At 44.7% G+C, this 15882-nt stretch overlaps 1 protein-coding gene across 4 annotated transcripts in view; it reads left to right on the top strand.

Annotated features, from left to right (window-relative positions):
* Window positions 1-15882, top strand: part of Zc3h18 (zinc finger CCCH-type containing 18) — a 41691-nt gene that overhangs the window by 17013 nt on the left and 8796 nt on the right. For all 4 annotated transcript variants that reach the window (XM_040735532.1, XM_005073122.4, XM_013115692.3 and 1 more), the window contains 7 exons: window positions 3926-4074; window positions 4541-4633; window positions 5334-5491; window positions 7856-7973; window positions 9386-9654; window positions 13457-13648; window positions 14691-14816. In XM_040735532.1, coding sequence (XP_040591466.1) covers window positions 3926-4074; window positions 4541-4633; window positions 5334-5491; window positions 7856-7973; window positions 9386-9654; window positions 13457-13648; window positions 14691-14816 — 1105 coding nt within the window. The remainder of the gene's footprint in view (window positions 1-3925; window positions 4075-4540; window positions 4634-5333; window positions 5492-7855; window positions 7974-9385; window positions 9655-13456; window positions 13649-14690; window positions 14817-15882) is intronic.

Genomic DNA, 15882 nt, shown 5'->3' with positions numbered 1-15882 from the left:
AGCTCATTGTCTCAGTCTATGCTGAGATCCAGCAAAAGCTGCCGGCCTAGAGATGTGGTCACTGCCACTTCCAGCTGTACATACACACCTTTCAATCGTTAGTAGAGCCTCTTAAAAGAACCTTGTTGGTTTTTGGTTTTTTATTTTATGCTGAGTCAGGAAGACTCTCTTAAGCGAGCCTCGTGAGTCTCTGCTTGTCGCTAGCAAAACAGAGTTCACCTGAGAAAATGCTGCTACCAAGAACTCATGCTTTTCTCTGTTCTTTTGTTTCTAAAATTCCTTTAAAGCTTTTGTCATTCTACGTGGAAACTCAATCCCTTTCCTGACACCATTTGTAGAGAGAAGACTTTTCCTTGCCAGCAGCTTTGGTTTTTTTCCCCACCAGTCGCCTGGGCTCTGCCGTGTTGTAGTCCCAAATAACACACAAGACACTGTATTAATTATGAAGCTGTTGGCCTTGCTTGTTTCTTACTGGCTAGTTCTGACTTAAGTATTTATCCCATAATTGTTAATCTAAGTATTTCTCTTACCGGAGAAGTTTCCGGGCTTCTTATCCTTATGGCAGTTACATCTTGACTCCCTGTGTTTCTCCTTCCCAGAGTCCTCCTGGACTCCTAGTTCCACCTATCTTGCTTCCCTATTGGTCAACAGAGCTTTATTGACATATACGCAGGACTTCCCCCATCATATATGTCCTTCAGAGAACATACTCTTTATTTACATATACTCCCACTTTTGTTTTACTATAAAGTATTTTTCATGTTAAATCTATACAAGCATAAAGAATTGCTGAGATATGGACCATCTAGCTAAGAAAAAGAACATTTCTTTCCTTTGAAAACCCATGTGCAGATAGCTCTCTGAAACCCAGAAATAGCTGGGTGTGGATGGCCTACACCTTTTATCTCAGCATTCAAGAAACAGAAGCAGGTTTATCTCTCTGAGTTTGAGGCCAGCCTTGTCTACACAGAGTAAGTTCTAGGCCAGTCAAGGCAGCATAGTGAAAACTTGTCTCAAAACAAACAAAAAACCCAGGAGTTATACTGTCTCACACAGCCTCTGAGTCTCCACACTTCTATTTCTTAGCACACTCAGAAGCAAGTGACCAAACTAATCTAAAATACCTTTATTTCTGCTTCTATTTCATGTTTTCTAATTAAGAAATTAAGTTTGGGTGGGCAGTGGTGATACACACCTTTATTCCCAGCACTCAGGAGGCAGAGGCAGGCAGATCTCTGTAAGTTCAAGGCCAGCCTGGTCTATTAGAGCTAGTTCCAAGACAGCTAGGGCTGTTACACAGAGAAACCCTGTCTCAAAAAAACCAAAATGAAAAAAAGAGAGAGAGAAAAGAAAGATAGAAAGAATAAAAAATTAAATTTGTAGGGGGCAGAACTCTTGTATGTGGAGCTCAGGACAGTCGATAGCCATGGACTATGGGACCAAACTCATCATCAGGATAAGTGGACAGGGCACTTAACCTGCTAAGCCATCTCACTGGCATGTTTTCTTTTCCTTCCTTCCTTCCTTCCTTCCTTTCATTGTAATAGTTACTGACAGTAGAGCAAGTGAAGGACAGGGCTAGGGATGTAGTTCCCTAGTATGTACAAGGCCCTGAGTTCCATGCACCAGGTGAGGACAGTGTACCTTGAAGGCATTTCTTCACAGTCCATCAGTAATAGTATATGTGCCTCACCCCCATGGAAGTAGTTTACTTGAGTAAATGGGATCATTTGTCCAGCTTTTATAGGGTATCTGCCCAGGCTGTGTGGTGGGGTGGCTGTTTTTAGAGTCATGTTCCTCATTACTTAGGTGGTCTAGGTTTAAGAGCATTCTCAGCAGGGACCTAACTTAGCTCCTTGAGAGCTGGGTTCTGAAATCCTGATACTTTGGGGGATGGCACTCTACACCCCCTTCCTTACCTTTCCTCTTGTTTGTTTCTCCCTGCCACGCATGTACTCTTCTTCCTGCCCAAAGATTTGACAGTAGGGTTGGGTTTTGGATTTGCATTTGTTTTGTTTTGACATTTTAAAACAAATAATAAATGCCTATTTATCTATTAAATTGAAATACATTTTAGGTATAAACCATATATTTAATACTTTTTTGTATTTTCTGACTTTTCTATGAGGTTTTGTTCCTTTTTTAAAGATTTATTTATTATGTATATAGTGTTCTGCCTGCATGTGTGCCTGCATGCCAGAAGAGGGCGCCAGATCTCTTTACAGATGATTGTGAGCCATCATGTGGTTGTTGGGAATTGAACTCAGGACCTCTGGAAGAGCAGTCAGTGCTCTTAATAGCTGAGCCATCTCCCCAGTTCCCCTTTTGTTACATTTTAATTACATAAACACGGTTGAGAAGTGCATGATGTGGAGAATTGGTCGTGAAGAAGTGGGTGGTGTTTACATTTTGTCTTCAAATGCCTGGCTGTAGTAGTCATTCCCTAAAGCTCCAGGGCTCAAAGGTCCAGATTCCTGTACAGTGAAGCCTCCAACCTCATTTAGCTTACATGTGAATCATTAAATACTTTCAGGAATGAAAAAAGAAACATTTTGAGTGTATTTTGTGCTTTATATCAGCATGCTCTTTATGTTGAGTTGGTTTTAACTCAGGCTTCAGTAGTCATGGTATTTAAAGATGAAACTTGCCTTTTTTCTAAGTATTAAATGATTATTTCTACTTAACTACATAAAAGATTTGTTAGCAAAAATGTTCAACTGAAATATGTTTCAGATTGAATATAGTCTTTATTTAAGAGTATATATGTTAAGCTAAGAAGTGTATTTAAATCTTAGATGCTTCTAGTGGTGTATACATAGGACTCTGTGTATGTGTAAAAGCTCGATTGTATTTTGGTTGATTTGATACAATAAGTAATTTATCACACATTTTTGTTTTAAATGATTTATTTTTATTTTATGTGCATTGGCATTCTGTGGTGTGTCTGTGTGAGGTTGTCAGATCCTCTGGAAATGGGGTTACAGACAGTTTTGAGCTGCCATGTGAGTGCTGGGAATTGAGCGCAGGTCCTTTGGAAGAACAGTCAGTGGCTCTTAACCACTGAGCCATCTCTCTAGGCCCCCTTTAGCACACATTTTTTTTAAGAACCAGAAATAATCTGAAGTGGTTTGGAGAGGGCCACCCTGGGACAGAATCAACAGAGATCTGATAATATTTTTGTGCCTCCCATTGATTGTTACCTCAGCATGAGTCAAAATAAATGTTAAGGCACCTGCTGAAGCTCCCTAAAGGCTCTAGTGTTGCCTCTGCCCTTCGCTCCAGAGACTCCAGCTTCTTTGCTTTAATCAGTGCTCAGAAGGTTGATGTGCCCAGTTGTCCCGTGGTATCCATGGGAGATTGGATCCAGAGAATGTCCGTGGGTGCCAAATCTGAAGGTATCCAAGTCCCTATTACAAGATGGTGTAATATATCCTCCTGTAATTTAAACCTTTTCTAGGTGATTTATAATCCTTGACACAGTGTAAATAAATCTTTTTTTATACTGTATTATTTAAGAAGTGGAGACACAAAAATGTCTACATGTTCAGTGCAACACAAAGAGTATTTTTGATCTGTGGGTGGTGAATCCATGAATATAGAATCAGCAAAGTAACTATGAATAGGTCCTGGGAGTCCAGGCAGGGGCTCTCATCAAGGGAATGGTTACCTCATGGAAGTGCCTAGCTGACCCATTGACCCAGACCTGCCCTGCTCACCTCTGTAGGACTGTGGGACACTTGTGTACACAGAAGGAGAGGTAAACTGGGCTGTTACTGGCTGCAGGCTCTCCAGACAGAGGCCCAGTGACCTGTGGGAGCAGGAATAGGTTGGTGGGTGCTTCCTAAGTTGTCAGTAAGCACCCAGCTGCTGCGCTCCAACAGTTGGGCTCTTGACGACTTTTCTCAGTGGACTTTTGTTTCCCTAGGGAACTGCACCTGGGGAATGAACTGTAGGTTTATACACCCTGGAGTGAATGACAAGGGGAACTACTCCCTCATCACCAAAACTGAACCTTTTCCACCTAATGGTGCCCCGCCTCTTGGACCTCACCCATTGATGCCTGCCAACCCTTGGGTGAGTTAGCTCTTTAGTTGCTACCAGATGGGGTACCTGAGTTCTGAATCTCAGGCCGAAGACAAATGTGCTCCTTATAGAAAAGGCATCTTGTACCTAAGAGTCAAGGAGCTGTTCAGGGCTTCTTGTGCTTGTGTAGAAATAGCCTTGGATGTTCTAGGGCATGTAGGTGGTTGGGCAGGAGAGCCAGTTGTGTGTAGCTGGCTGGTTTGTCTTTTAAATGTTTTGCCCTATGTCTTTATTTGTTTTCAGTTTTTTTATTAATTTGTTTTCTTACATTCCCAATCCCAGTTCCCCCTCCCTTCTCTCCTCCCACCCCCCCCCCTTCCCTCATCTACTCTACTGAGAGGGTAAGACCTCCCCTAGGAAGTCTACTAAGTCTGCCCCATCATCTAGTTGAATTTGCCCTATATCTTAATAGGTCTTTAAGTACTCCTTTAATATTTCCCTTCTCACTTTTTAATAGGGTGCACCGGTAGTTGATGAAATTTTGCCTCCACCCCCTCCAGAACCCCCAACAGAGAGTGCCTGGGAACGCGGACTCAGACACGCAAAGGAGGTAAGAGTTCATTGCACTCTGGGAGGAAAAGCATAGTGGTAGCCTCTCTAGGGGGCCTGGCAGAACTAGCATAGCTTTGATTCAGAGAGAGTGTGGAAATTCTGTGAAGCCTCAGAAGCTATGAGAACATTTCTGGGCTTCCTTTAATAGGAAAGGAGAAATAATATTTAGCCATCTCTACATGTCAGGCCCCAGTCACAGGCAAATCTCAGTAGACCAGAGACCCTCCCTGGACACAGCCCAAAAAACTGAAATGTCTCTGACCATTACCCCAGGCAGTGAGACAGCCCTGCCATCCTGTAGGACCTTCTCCCTGCCCCCTCGAGACCCAGTATCTGCTCTTACTAGCTTTCTCAGGCCCACCGTGACTCCCAATACACACCTTGCACCAGTGTCTGCTGACACCCAGCCTTGTTTTATCGGTACCCAAGTTGTTCTCTCTTCAGGGAGATTGAAATAAAGGCTTTGCTTAATGCCTTCTGGGGCCTGCTAGTCCCAGATGTTCACTTGTGCAAATAAGTCACAGCAGACCTGTGTAGACCAGCCTCCTCTGAGGCCTGCAGAAGACTGGAGTCTGTGTTTGCCCACACTCTTTGGGACTGGTGTTATGCTTTGCTTCAGGTCTTAGGTTCCCTGTGTTCCTCCTAGTGACTTTGGGGGTCTTTATTTCACACTCATATCTATCTTCTTTTGGGGCTAGGTTTTAAAAAAAGCAACCATTCGGAAAGAGCAGGAACCTGACTTTGAAGAAAAAAGGTTCACAGTAACCATTGGTGAAGACGACCGGGAGTTTGACAAGGAAAATGAAGTTTTCCGAGATTGGAATTCTAGGGTCCCAAGAGACGTCAGAGACACAACGTAAGGATCCTCTGCTTGCCCTGGCCATTCATGCTCTGTCAGGAGTAGTCATACACAGGTGCCTAGGGCACTGTCTCCATCACTCTGACTCCTGTGGAGGAGATGCTTAAGTTCCATGCTGGGAAACTACCTCTGGGGTGCACTCCCAACGTCCCTACAGGCTCGGTCTATGCCTTTGTCTCCTCACCTCTTCCTTGATTACTTGGGGAATGAGGGTTCTAAAAAGATCCATGTGTATGTATCATGGAGGCCAGAATTGGGTATTGGATCTAGAGCTGGAGTTACATGCTGTTAAGAGCCGCCCAACATGAGAGCTGAGAAACTCATGTCCTCTGGGAGAAAGCAAGCAAGTGCTCTGAAACCACTGAGCTACCTCTTCAGTCCCCTCCTCAGACATTTAATGCTGGTCTTTTAAAAATCTCAACACAACTGGGAGTGGTGGTGCACACCTTTAATCCCAGCACTAGGGAGGCAAAGGCAGATGGATCTCTTGAATTTGAGGCTAGCCTGGTCTACAGAGAGAGTTCCAGGACAGCTAGGGCTACACAGAGAAACCCCATCTCAAAAAAAGGAAACAAAAAACCCTCAATAGAGGAGTTATGTGATGCTGAGGACTAATGTCAGATCCAGGGGAACTGAGGGGCTACTCCTCTGATTCTTCACAGGGGACTCCCAGCTTTATTGGGAAGGTGATGGGCCAGCCACATTTCTGTCCTCTGAGGGTATAAGGTGGGGCCTTAGGACATGAAGATGAGTTATAATCCATGTTGTGATTCAGTCGAATCATGTCTTAGTCTTGTAGGAGCACTTCTCTCAGTCCTTATCTGCAATTTCTGGCTATTTGGTGGTAAGATGTATGAAAAGAAGGATAAGTAGTTGTGCATCAGCACAATTGCCTAGCCACAGCTGCCTACTGCCTACTCCCCAACACACACACACACACACACACACACACACACACACACACCGCCTACCCTGGAACTCTTTCTTCATTGGGTAAGGCAGGTGCTGGGTCCATGTGTTTCCTCATGGGAATCTCTAGAGGGTGAAGAGGTAAATTTTGGTGTATGACATAGGTTTGTAAGTCTGTGGTTTGGGTCACCAAGTTCAGAAATACTGAATGAGAATTCTAAAAGTAAGCAGCTTATAAATTTTGGTGACTTTAGTTATATTTTTACATTTATTTTACTTTTAGTTAGTTGCATACCTTACCTAGTTTGTAAACTTTCTCACCAGTATAGTGGCAGGATTTTGAAGTAAGAGTAGTCAGGTATCCACATTGTTCAATGGGACACTGAGAGATGCCACCCTATATGTGTCCCCAGGCCTGTTTTCCTCCCGCACTAAATGAAACATATAGTTGTGGAGTTTCCTTGGCTAGGCTTGTGTCTCTTTCTCGTGTGAACCAGGCTGTCATCATTATCTATCTAGCTCATGAATATACCCATTGGTTTTTATTTGGAGTATGGTTATATCCCAGTTCAGGATGAACCTGCCTGGTGATGAGGAGTAGTACCCTGTCATGCTTCTCACTTAGTTGCCTCTTTGTGACTTTCTGGAGTGAGATCTGCATTTCTGGTTGAGTATGTGTTCATTCCCAAGCACCTTTCTTCTGCTGTCGTCAATGGCTTCTATGCATACTTTCTCCTTATTAGCTGGAGGGAGCTGTGTGAATTGGCGTCGTGGGCTGTTTAGGTGTAGTGTTACCCGATGGCAAATGGAGACAGTTTTGCTGTGTTCTCACTTCTCTGGACTCCTCTTGCCAATCTTGCCATCAGTACCTGCACACACTGGCAGTTGGTCATGGGTCCCACAGTATCCTAATGCTCAGGGAATCCTGAGCTGCTTCTTTCCAGCTTTGCTCTTGTTGTTGTGTTTTTGTTTTGTGTGTGTGTGCAATGATGTATGGTGTGTGGGCTAGAGTGCCATAGCACACGTGTGGGGTTCAGAGGACAGCTTTATGGAATTTATGTTTATGGTTTCCTTGGACCAAACTCAAATCATCAGGCTTATGCAGCCATCCTGACAGTCCTTAAAGTACTTTTAAGAATATGTTTTTATCACATCGAGGAAATACAAATTCAAATTCCTATTTTGTTGATTGTTTTCTCCAGAAATGGGTACAGAAGGTTTGTCTTTGTTTTCACATATGATAATCCCAGGGCTTTTTCTCTCCGGATTAACTGATATGTGCAGTGATAATAGGTGTCCTCATGCTGATGTTCTCAGCTGTAGATATCACTTGGTCATGGTGTGTTATTTTCATCATGTGGGGTTGGATTCTATTAGCTTTTCTTTTATGTAGAATTTTTGCTCTTGCATTCTTAAATGATATGATTTCCTTCTTTTTGGCTCTTTTTTCAGCCTTGAGCCTTATGCAGATCCTTATTATGACTATGATATAGAGCGTTTTTGGCGTGGTGGACAGTACGAGAATTTCAGGGTGCAGTATACAGAGGCAGAGCCATATCATAACTATCGCGTAAGTATGATCCACATGTTAAAACTCCTCTTCCCTTAGATGGGGTCTAACTATGTAACTTAGGCTAGACTCAAGTTCATAATCCTCCTGCCTTAGCCATACAAGCAATGGTGTGTGCCTCCTCACCTGGCAGCAGTCAACCCTTCCTGTGGTGTATTTCCTATGAGCTTACTCAATTAACAAAATGTATTGAGCCACAGTCCTGAATTTGAGCCCACGTTGTTCGTGTAGGGAGCCACTGGCTAAGTTCGTGATGGTCTGACGTCTAGTGGCCTTTCTTGGAATTACTGTTTTTGCCATGGTTTTGTAAGATTTGCTTGTAAGGTATGAATGTCAGTTTTCAGGTGACTATATCACCTTTGTGAGTGTGTTGCTCTTAAAAATTTCCAGAGTAATGCCCTCATTTGTAGCACCATTCTTGCCCATCTAGCCTGCTGGTTAAGGACGTGCCTTTGGCTGGCCTTGCCATATTGGTCTGATGAAGACTTCCTAGAACCTAGTGTGTATAAAGATCTGTGTGCTCCAGACTGCCCTTTCCATCTTCACTTCCTGCTTGGAAAGTCTACTCTAGGAAAGGCTTATTAGGAGCCCTTGAGCAGTTCGGTGCTGTGACTCACATATCAGCCCTGAGCTGTCACAGTATCAAAGGCAGGTGGCAGCCCCAGAAGCCCATAGGTGTGCAGACCACCCCATAGCCCAGAACCATAACTGTACAGCATCCTCCTGGAGGTAGAAATCAGGGTACAGGTACTTGTTCTCTGTTGTGTCTAGTGACACAGGTAGTAGAAATAGGCACAGGAGTATGCATGGTGTCTCCTGAGATCCCCAAAGGCCCAGAGCCTGTCGGCTGTGCTAGGATTGAACTTCTTAGGTTTTAATGTTGACTACTGAGGCAGGAAAACAAGTCAGCAGTGGGGTATTGCATTAGGAGGTACACACTTGCTTCGAGGCATTGTTCATGAAGCACTGTGTTGTGGGCCTGCCATCCTAAGAATGAGCTTAGGGAGGGCCTGTGGTAGACTTCACACCAGGCTGGTGTTGGCAAAGTTCTGGATTTATTTGGTTGAGGTAACCTCACTCTCAAGTTGAATGCATTCCTGTTTTAAATATGTATTTTCTAGTGTGTTAGTGTTGATTGTATCTTGTACTGGGAATTAAACCTTTGGACATACTAGGTTGGTGGCGTTCAGATAGGCTCTCTCTCGCTTGACCCAGGCTTGCCTTGAATTTCAGATCCTCCTGCCTAGGTCTCCTAGTTGCAGGCCTTTGCTGTCAGACACAGCTAACTTGTTTTAAGGAGATACTTGGGAGTAAAATGGCTTCCTGAGCGTCCTCCTCCTGATCCCTGTTTTCTCTGCACTTCCACCAAATAGTGTGTAATTCGGGCATCTATATTTGGCTTTTTAACCCAGGAACGGGAAAGGGAACGAGAACGAGAGAACAGACAACGAGAACGGGAGCGGGAACGGGAGCGTGACCGAGAGCGTGAGCGCAGACAGAGGGAGCGTGAGCGAGAACGGGAGCGAGAGCGAGACAAGGAGCGGCAGCGGAGGAAAGAAGAGTGGGAGAGAGAGCGAGCCAAGCGCGATGAGAAGGACCGGCAGCACCGAGACCGTGACAGGGACAAAGACCGCGAAAAGGACAAGGAGAAGCCGAAACCGCGGTCCCCACAGCCACCAAGGTAGACCACCCCAGTTCCCATCTATCAGCACATCTGGCCTGTGGCTTCTTCCTAAGCTCTTGAGGCAGCAGCTCCTTGCTTTCCTGAATCAGCCTGTCTGTGTAGGACTTAGTGTGGGTGTAGAACCATACGCTATGGGCTTTGTGTCCCATTTTTTTCTCTTAAATTATATTTGCAGAAAGCACTATGACTGTGCCTTAGTTGCTTTTCCTGTCTGTCTGTTGGTGGACATTGGGTTGTTGGCACTTTTTGGCAGTTGTAGGTGTGAACATTTGTGAGCACTTTTGTGTGTGAATATTGGTGTTTTCCTCCTTCTTGGTTACTTATGGAAGGAGCTGCTAGGTCATTTAGTAACTGAGGATCTGCCAGACCATTTTCCAAACAAGCCACTTTCTCTGTTTTTCCTGGCCCCTCAGCCAATAGTGCTGTCACATCAAGGTGTATCTTCCCCTTCTGTGTTCTCTGCAAGGCAGCAGGGGTGGGGAGTAGAAAGGTGAAAAGTCAAAGGCAGCTTGGAGAGCATTGTTTTATTTTGGTTTTGGTTTTTTGAGATAGTGCTTCAATGTGTGGCTCTGGCTGTCCTGGAACTAGGTATGTAGACCAGGCTGGCCTGATCTGCCTGCCTCTGCCTCCAGAATGCTGGGGTTAAAGGCATGTGCCCCCATGCCCTACCTGCCCTGGGCTTTGTTGATGTCTCATTCAATTGGCATGTGTTGGCCTTCCCTGTCTTTAAAACACAGGGTGGAGAAATGTCAGTAAGAAATATTTACATCCCTGGTGTCTGGTGTTTTGAGGACCAGACAGCAAGATTCAACATTGGGAAGAGGGCTATACCATAAGAAGTAATGGTAAACTGGGGTGGAGAATACATAGGACTTCCATTCCTGGGACCTTCCAGAGGGAAGAAGGAATTACTGAGTTTAGAGTGTTGTTTAAGCCAATAGAAGTAGTCCATGTGTAGTGGAAAACACTCACATGATATGTGGGCATGAAGAGGTGCAGTGGGTACCACCCACTGAGATGAGGGCACAGTGTATGCACTGTGACCAGATGGGACAGCCCTGGGGAAATCTGTACAGTTTCCTGGGAGATATGCCAACGTGCATGCTCCTTGGGTGTTGGCAGATTGAGGTAGGAGGGAAGAATGAAGGGAAGAACCCACATGCTGTGAGTTCACTCTTCCTGCCTTTATTAGATGTTTATCCCTCCTGATTTTAGAAGTGACTTTCCATCCATTGCTCTTTATTCTTTGACCCCAGACTTGGCAGTTGTCCAGGTTGGAGTTTCCAGACACATCGGGTGGCTACTTTTCTCATCAGTAGTTTACTTCCTTGTGCCACCCTTGACTCGTGTGCTGCCAGCCTGAGCTTTGACTGGGGCAGCACAGCTGACCCTTACCCTGCAGAAGCTCCAGCAGCTTTGAGTGTGTCATGTGCTGCAGGGAGATAAGAGGGTGCTGAGCTGCACAGAAGGTCAAGGTCAGAGGTCACCTTTGCCGTTATTTTTTCCCCTCTTTAGAAATATCTGTAAATGGCAAGTTTGTCCTTGTCCAGCAACTTGATCAGCATTCCTCCCTTTGGTGCATACTGCAGATTCCAGGTGTGAACCCGTACAACTCATAAGCGATCTGGGTGGTGTTGACCTATCAGCTCAAAAGCTTGACTACCTTGCTGCATGAACTTGTCAGTCTTGCAGCTTTTTCCTCTAAATGTCATATGAGCATTTTTCTTGGGTGAATTTAGTAATGAATTCTTTAATGATTAATGATGGTTCATCCAATCATTCCTTGCAAAGATCTACCAGTAAATAAGAGGCTTATTTACTTCTGTCTAAAGCCATTAGCATTTCCTATGGTTTCATCCCCATAGCCTCTCATTTGACCTTGATTATTTGTAGCCCTGACAGAGGATAAAAAGCCCTCACTTCACCTCCATCCTTCCCCATAATTTAGTCCAGATAATCATGTATTACTTACCTACATACTCTGGCTTTTTAAACTTCCGATACCTTTACTGGCACTTGAACTCATGGTACACACATGCTAGGAAAGTACTCTACAGCTAAGCTACATCTCTAACTTCTTAAATATCTTTAAAAGGAAGTTTTACATCATTGCTGTAAAACAAATACAGAACATGTCCTTCATGGAGTCACTGGAATAATAATATCTATAGTTGGTGTCTATAGTAACAGATCTCAGCATGCTATTACCATCCTCTCACACATGGACATGGTGGACGGCGCTCCTCCTTGGAGAGCCTTGAGCCAACCGCTCAGATGAAGATGGTACCACTAATGCCTAGGTTCAGATGCTTACACTACAGAGGCCATTCACAGCTCTGTCCTTCACTTGCTGAAGGGTGCCTACCCGTTCTCAGTGGGACCCAGTGTCTATCTCTAGAGATAGTGAAGGACTCTTCCTGCAGAGAGGATTTGAATACTTAGTTGGTTGCATCTGAAGAAGGAACTCTACACTTACCAGGGTGTTCCTCCTGTTTCCTTCCTGTGTGGAAAGGCTGCACTGGCAGACGACCAGTGGAGAGACTGGTTACCGTGATGTTTCCCTCTCAGTTTGGATTTTTTGTTTTGTATTTTATTTCATGTGTGTGGTATTTTGCCTGCATGTATGTCTGTGTAATACATGTGTGCAGTGGCTGTAGCAACCAAATACTCTGGAACTGGAGTCACAGACAGTTGTGAGCCGCCAGTGCTCTTAACTGCTGACAGTCTCTCCAGCCCCTCGTCTTAGTTTTTAGAATGAGACCATCTAAGAAGTGTAAAGATGAAAGCCCTGATAGGGAACTGCTGTGTTAGGGCCTGCCTGCCTGCCTGCCTGCCTGCCTTGCCTTATAGTCAGCACCGGATATACCTGGGACATTAGCTTCAGGGGTTAGGACAGATAACAGTGGTATAATCTGAATTTCTTGTGTCTTGTGGATAGGCTTTAGCACTGGGTGGGCCCCTCAGCAGGTAATAGTCCTGATACCTGCCATTGGCTGGTGACTAACTAGACAGGGTTTTTATTTCCCTGGTGGTAGTGCAGCCTTCTGTGATGCCCTTTTCTGTAACCTCTCTGATGACTTTACACCAGTGCTGTTAGGGAAGAGAGCCTGGAATACTCATTCTTATTAATCAAGAAATTCCCTGGCTGCAGTTGAACCAGGCTCTTTAAATGTAAAGAAAAGCCGGGCGTTGGTGGCGCACGCCTTTAATCCCAGCACTCGGGAGGCAGAGGCAGGCGGATCTCTGTGAGTTCGAGGCCAGCCTGGTCTACAGAGCGAGTTCCAGGACAGCCTCCAAAACAATACAGAGAAGCCCTGTCTCGAAAAACCAAAAAAAAAAAAAAAAAAAAAAAGAAGAAGAAGAAAAAAGAAAATGCTTAAGGCACACACTTGTTAACAGGTACTTGAAAACAGTGGTTTTTGTTGCTTTAATTTCATGAATATTGCATACCTACTGTGTACCAACACTAGAAATAAGCATGTTTGAACCAGGTAGACTCCATCCCTGTCTAACAGTACAGTCAGAAAGATAGAAATAAATAGTGGTACTCCCTAAAAGTGTTACTATTAGACTTAACAGAAAATGGGGTTGTTCCCAGAAAAAAAATGGCACTAAGGTTAAGACAATTTCTGGAGGGAACTGAGATTAAAAGGTGTGCTGTGTTGCCTCTTTATCTGATGCTTTTTTTCAGATACCTAAAATAAACTGTCACTGAATTTTCTGACTTTCTAGTCTCTTGAAGTGGCATTGCTAGGGAAGGGTGGCAGCCAGAGCATTGAGAACCCCTCTGTGATTCCAGCCGTCAAGCTGAGCCACCAAAGAAAGAGACCGCCTCTGTGGGGCCACAGGTGAAGCGAGCCGATGAATGGAAGGATCCTTGGCGCCGATCCAAGTCTCCCAAGAAGAAACTTGGTGTGTCAGTCTCCCCAAGCCGGGCACGAAGGCGTCGCAAAACCTCTGCCTCATCAGCTTCTGCTTCCAATTCCTCCAGGTACAGAGGGGTCCTATAAAGACAAGTGGCTTGTTGATGCCCACTGGCTACCAGTCCTCCCTCCCTCCGTGTGTGTGTGTGTGTGTGTGTGTGTGTGTGTGTGTGTGTGTGTGTGTGTGTGTGTGTGTGTGTGTGTGTGTGTGTGTGTGTGTGCGAGTGCGCGTGCGTGCGTGAGTCAAAGTCAATAGGATATTATGTGGGACTGATAGCAAGAATTTTGGTAAGATGTCACATCCCCCAGAACATATAAAAGGAAATAGAATGGGTGACCCAAAATGGTGTAGAGACTATTCTGGCTAGATACCAGAGTCATACATTCACTCAGGGAGGGGAGAAGCCTCTCATATCCTGTGGAAAGGGCACACTCTATTAACTGATCACCCAGCTTCTCAGAATTTTGTTTAGTGGCTCTGAACTCTAGTGTGAATGCATGAGGAAGTAAGTGGTGGGTGATAAGAGCTGTATCTCCCTGCCTGAGGAACCTGAGGTGGTCATAAAAACCAGATTATGTATATGTAGACAGATACAGTAGGGTCAGCTTGAAAACTCACACTGTGGCCATGTCTAACACTTAAACTAGTCTCAGGCTTACCCAGTAACCATGGGTATACCCAGCCCATCCCTTCCCCTTCAAGTCCTGGTGTCTACAACATTCCACTCTGGGGTGATGGTTCTATAGTGTGTCTAAAGATATCTCATGATCATCTGTGTCTTACTGTGTTGCTGTGCATGTTTGTGAATGTGCCCATGTCTCTGTGTAGCTGTGCTATCTCACTGCACTAAAAGAACAGTGGCAGCCGGGCAATGGTGGCAGAGGCAGGCAGATCTGTGTGAGTTCGAGGCCAGTCTGGTCTACAGAGCTAGTTCCAGGACAAGCTCCAGAGCTGTACAGAGAAGCCCTTTTTCAAAAAAACAAAAAATAAATAGATTAATTAATTAATTAATTAGCTAATTAATTAAAAGAACAGTAGCTCGGCACATCCCAGTGGGTAGTAGTGAAAGTCAGCTTTTCACTGCCTCTACTCTGTTCATTGGCCCACAGATCATCTTCACGGTCTTCATCCTACTCTGGCTCTGGCTCATCCCGGTCCCGGTCCCGATCCTCATCCTACAGCTCCTATTCCAGCCGCTCTTCCAGACACAGCTCGTTCTCAGGAAGCCGATCCAGGTATGTCCTAGCCTACTTAGCTCCTAGCAGGTACAGTGAGGACAGGATTCTGGACAGATCAAGTGGACCTGTTTCTCTCTGTAAAACATGGTAGGGTTTCCGGGTGTCTTCTTCCAAACTGGTTTTGGTAAATTGCACACTGCGAAGCAATTTGGACTGAGATGCCAGTCAGCATGCACTGCAAGTATTGGACATAAGACCAACATTTATAAGGTGTCTCTGAGTCCAGGTGTGAATATGTCACAATTCCATCGTCCTGGAAAGCCCTAGGAGGGTCAAGCAAGCTTTTGTTGAATTTTCTCCATTGAAAATTGATACTTCCAGAACTTTATAGACAAAAGTCTACCAGCACATAACACTCACTCTGCATTCACCTTGACCTGCCCCATGGAAACATGATGGCTTGGTCTCTCTGCCAATGAAAAGTGCCCTTTTCCTCAGTCAGACTGGCTTGAGGGGCAGGGGAGTGCTCAGTGGTCCAGCTCTGAACTGAGTTGATGCTGCATTGTGGACCCTCCCAGCATTGACATCATTGTAAGTTCTTGAGAAGGGTCAAAACTTTGGCATGGCATTCAGTAAAGCTGGTCATGTGTGGGTGGAAGTATCTTCATCCTAGTCATTAATTAGTGCACATAAAGATATGCAACCCATATGGTCTTGCTTTTATTTTTTAAGGAAATTTTGAGATTTATTCTCTTTTGGAGGACAGGGTCTTACTATATAGCCATAGCTAACCTGGAACTTGCTATGTATGTATCAAACCAGACTGGTCTTAAACTCCCCTGTCTCTGATTCCCAAGTGCTGGGAATAAAGAAGTATGCTATCACATCCAACTGATGTTGCTTTAGATGTGATGATAGAGGGGATTAGACAGCAGTTCTGAGAAGTCGCTGATGCTGTCTCATGTGATGCTCACTAATGCTTTTGTGGGATGTGGAATAAATTGCATGTAGATCTATTTTCATGGAAATTGAAACTCTTGTAGTATAGCAGGCAGCCAGGATGAAAAAAAGTATCAAAAAAAATAAAAAAAGTATCCTTTCTCTGTAGGTATGTGTAGGCCAT

Source organism: Mesocricetus auratus, unplaced genomic scaffold, assembly GCF_017639785.1.
Source record: "Mesocricetus auratus isolate SY011 unplaced genomic scaffold, BCM_Maur_2.0 Super-Scaffold_6723, whole genome shotgun sequence".
Classification (NCBI taxonomy): domain Eukaryota; kingdom Metazoa; phylum Chordata; class Mammalia; order Rodentia; family Cricetidae; genus Mesocricetus; species Mesocricetus auratus.
The sequence above is the reverse complement of the archived record's forward strand: the minus strand, read 5'-3'. Positions and strand labels throughout refer to the sequence as shown.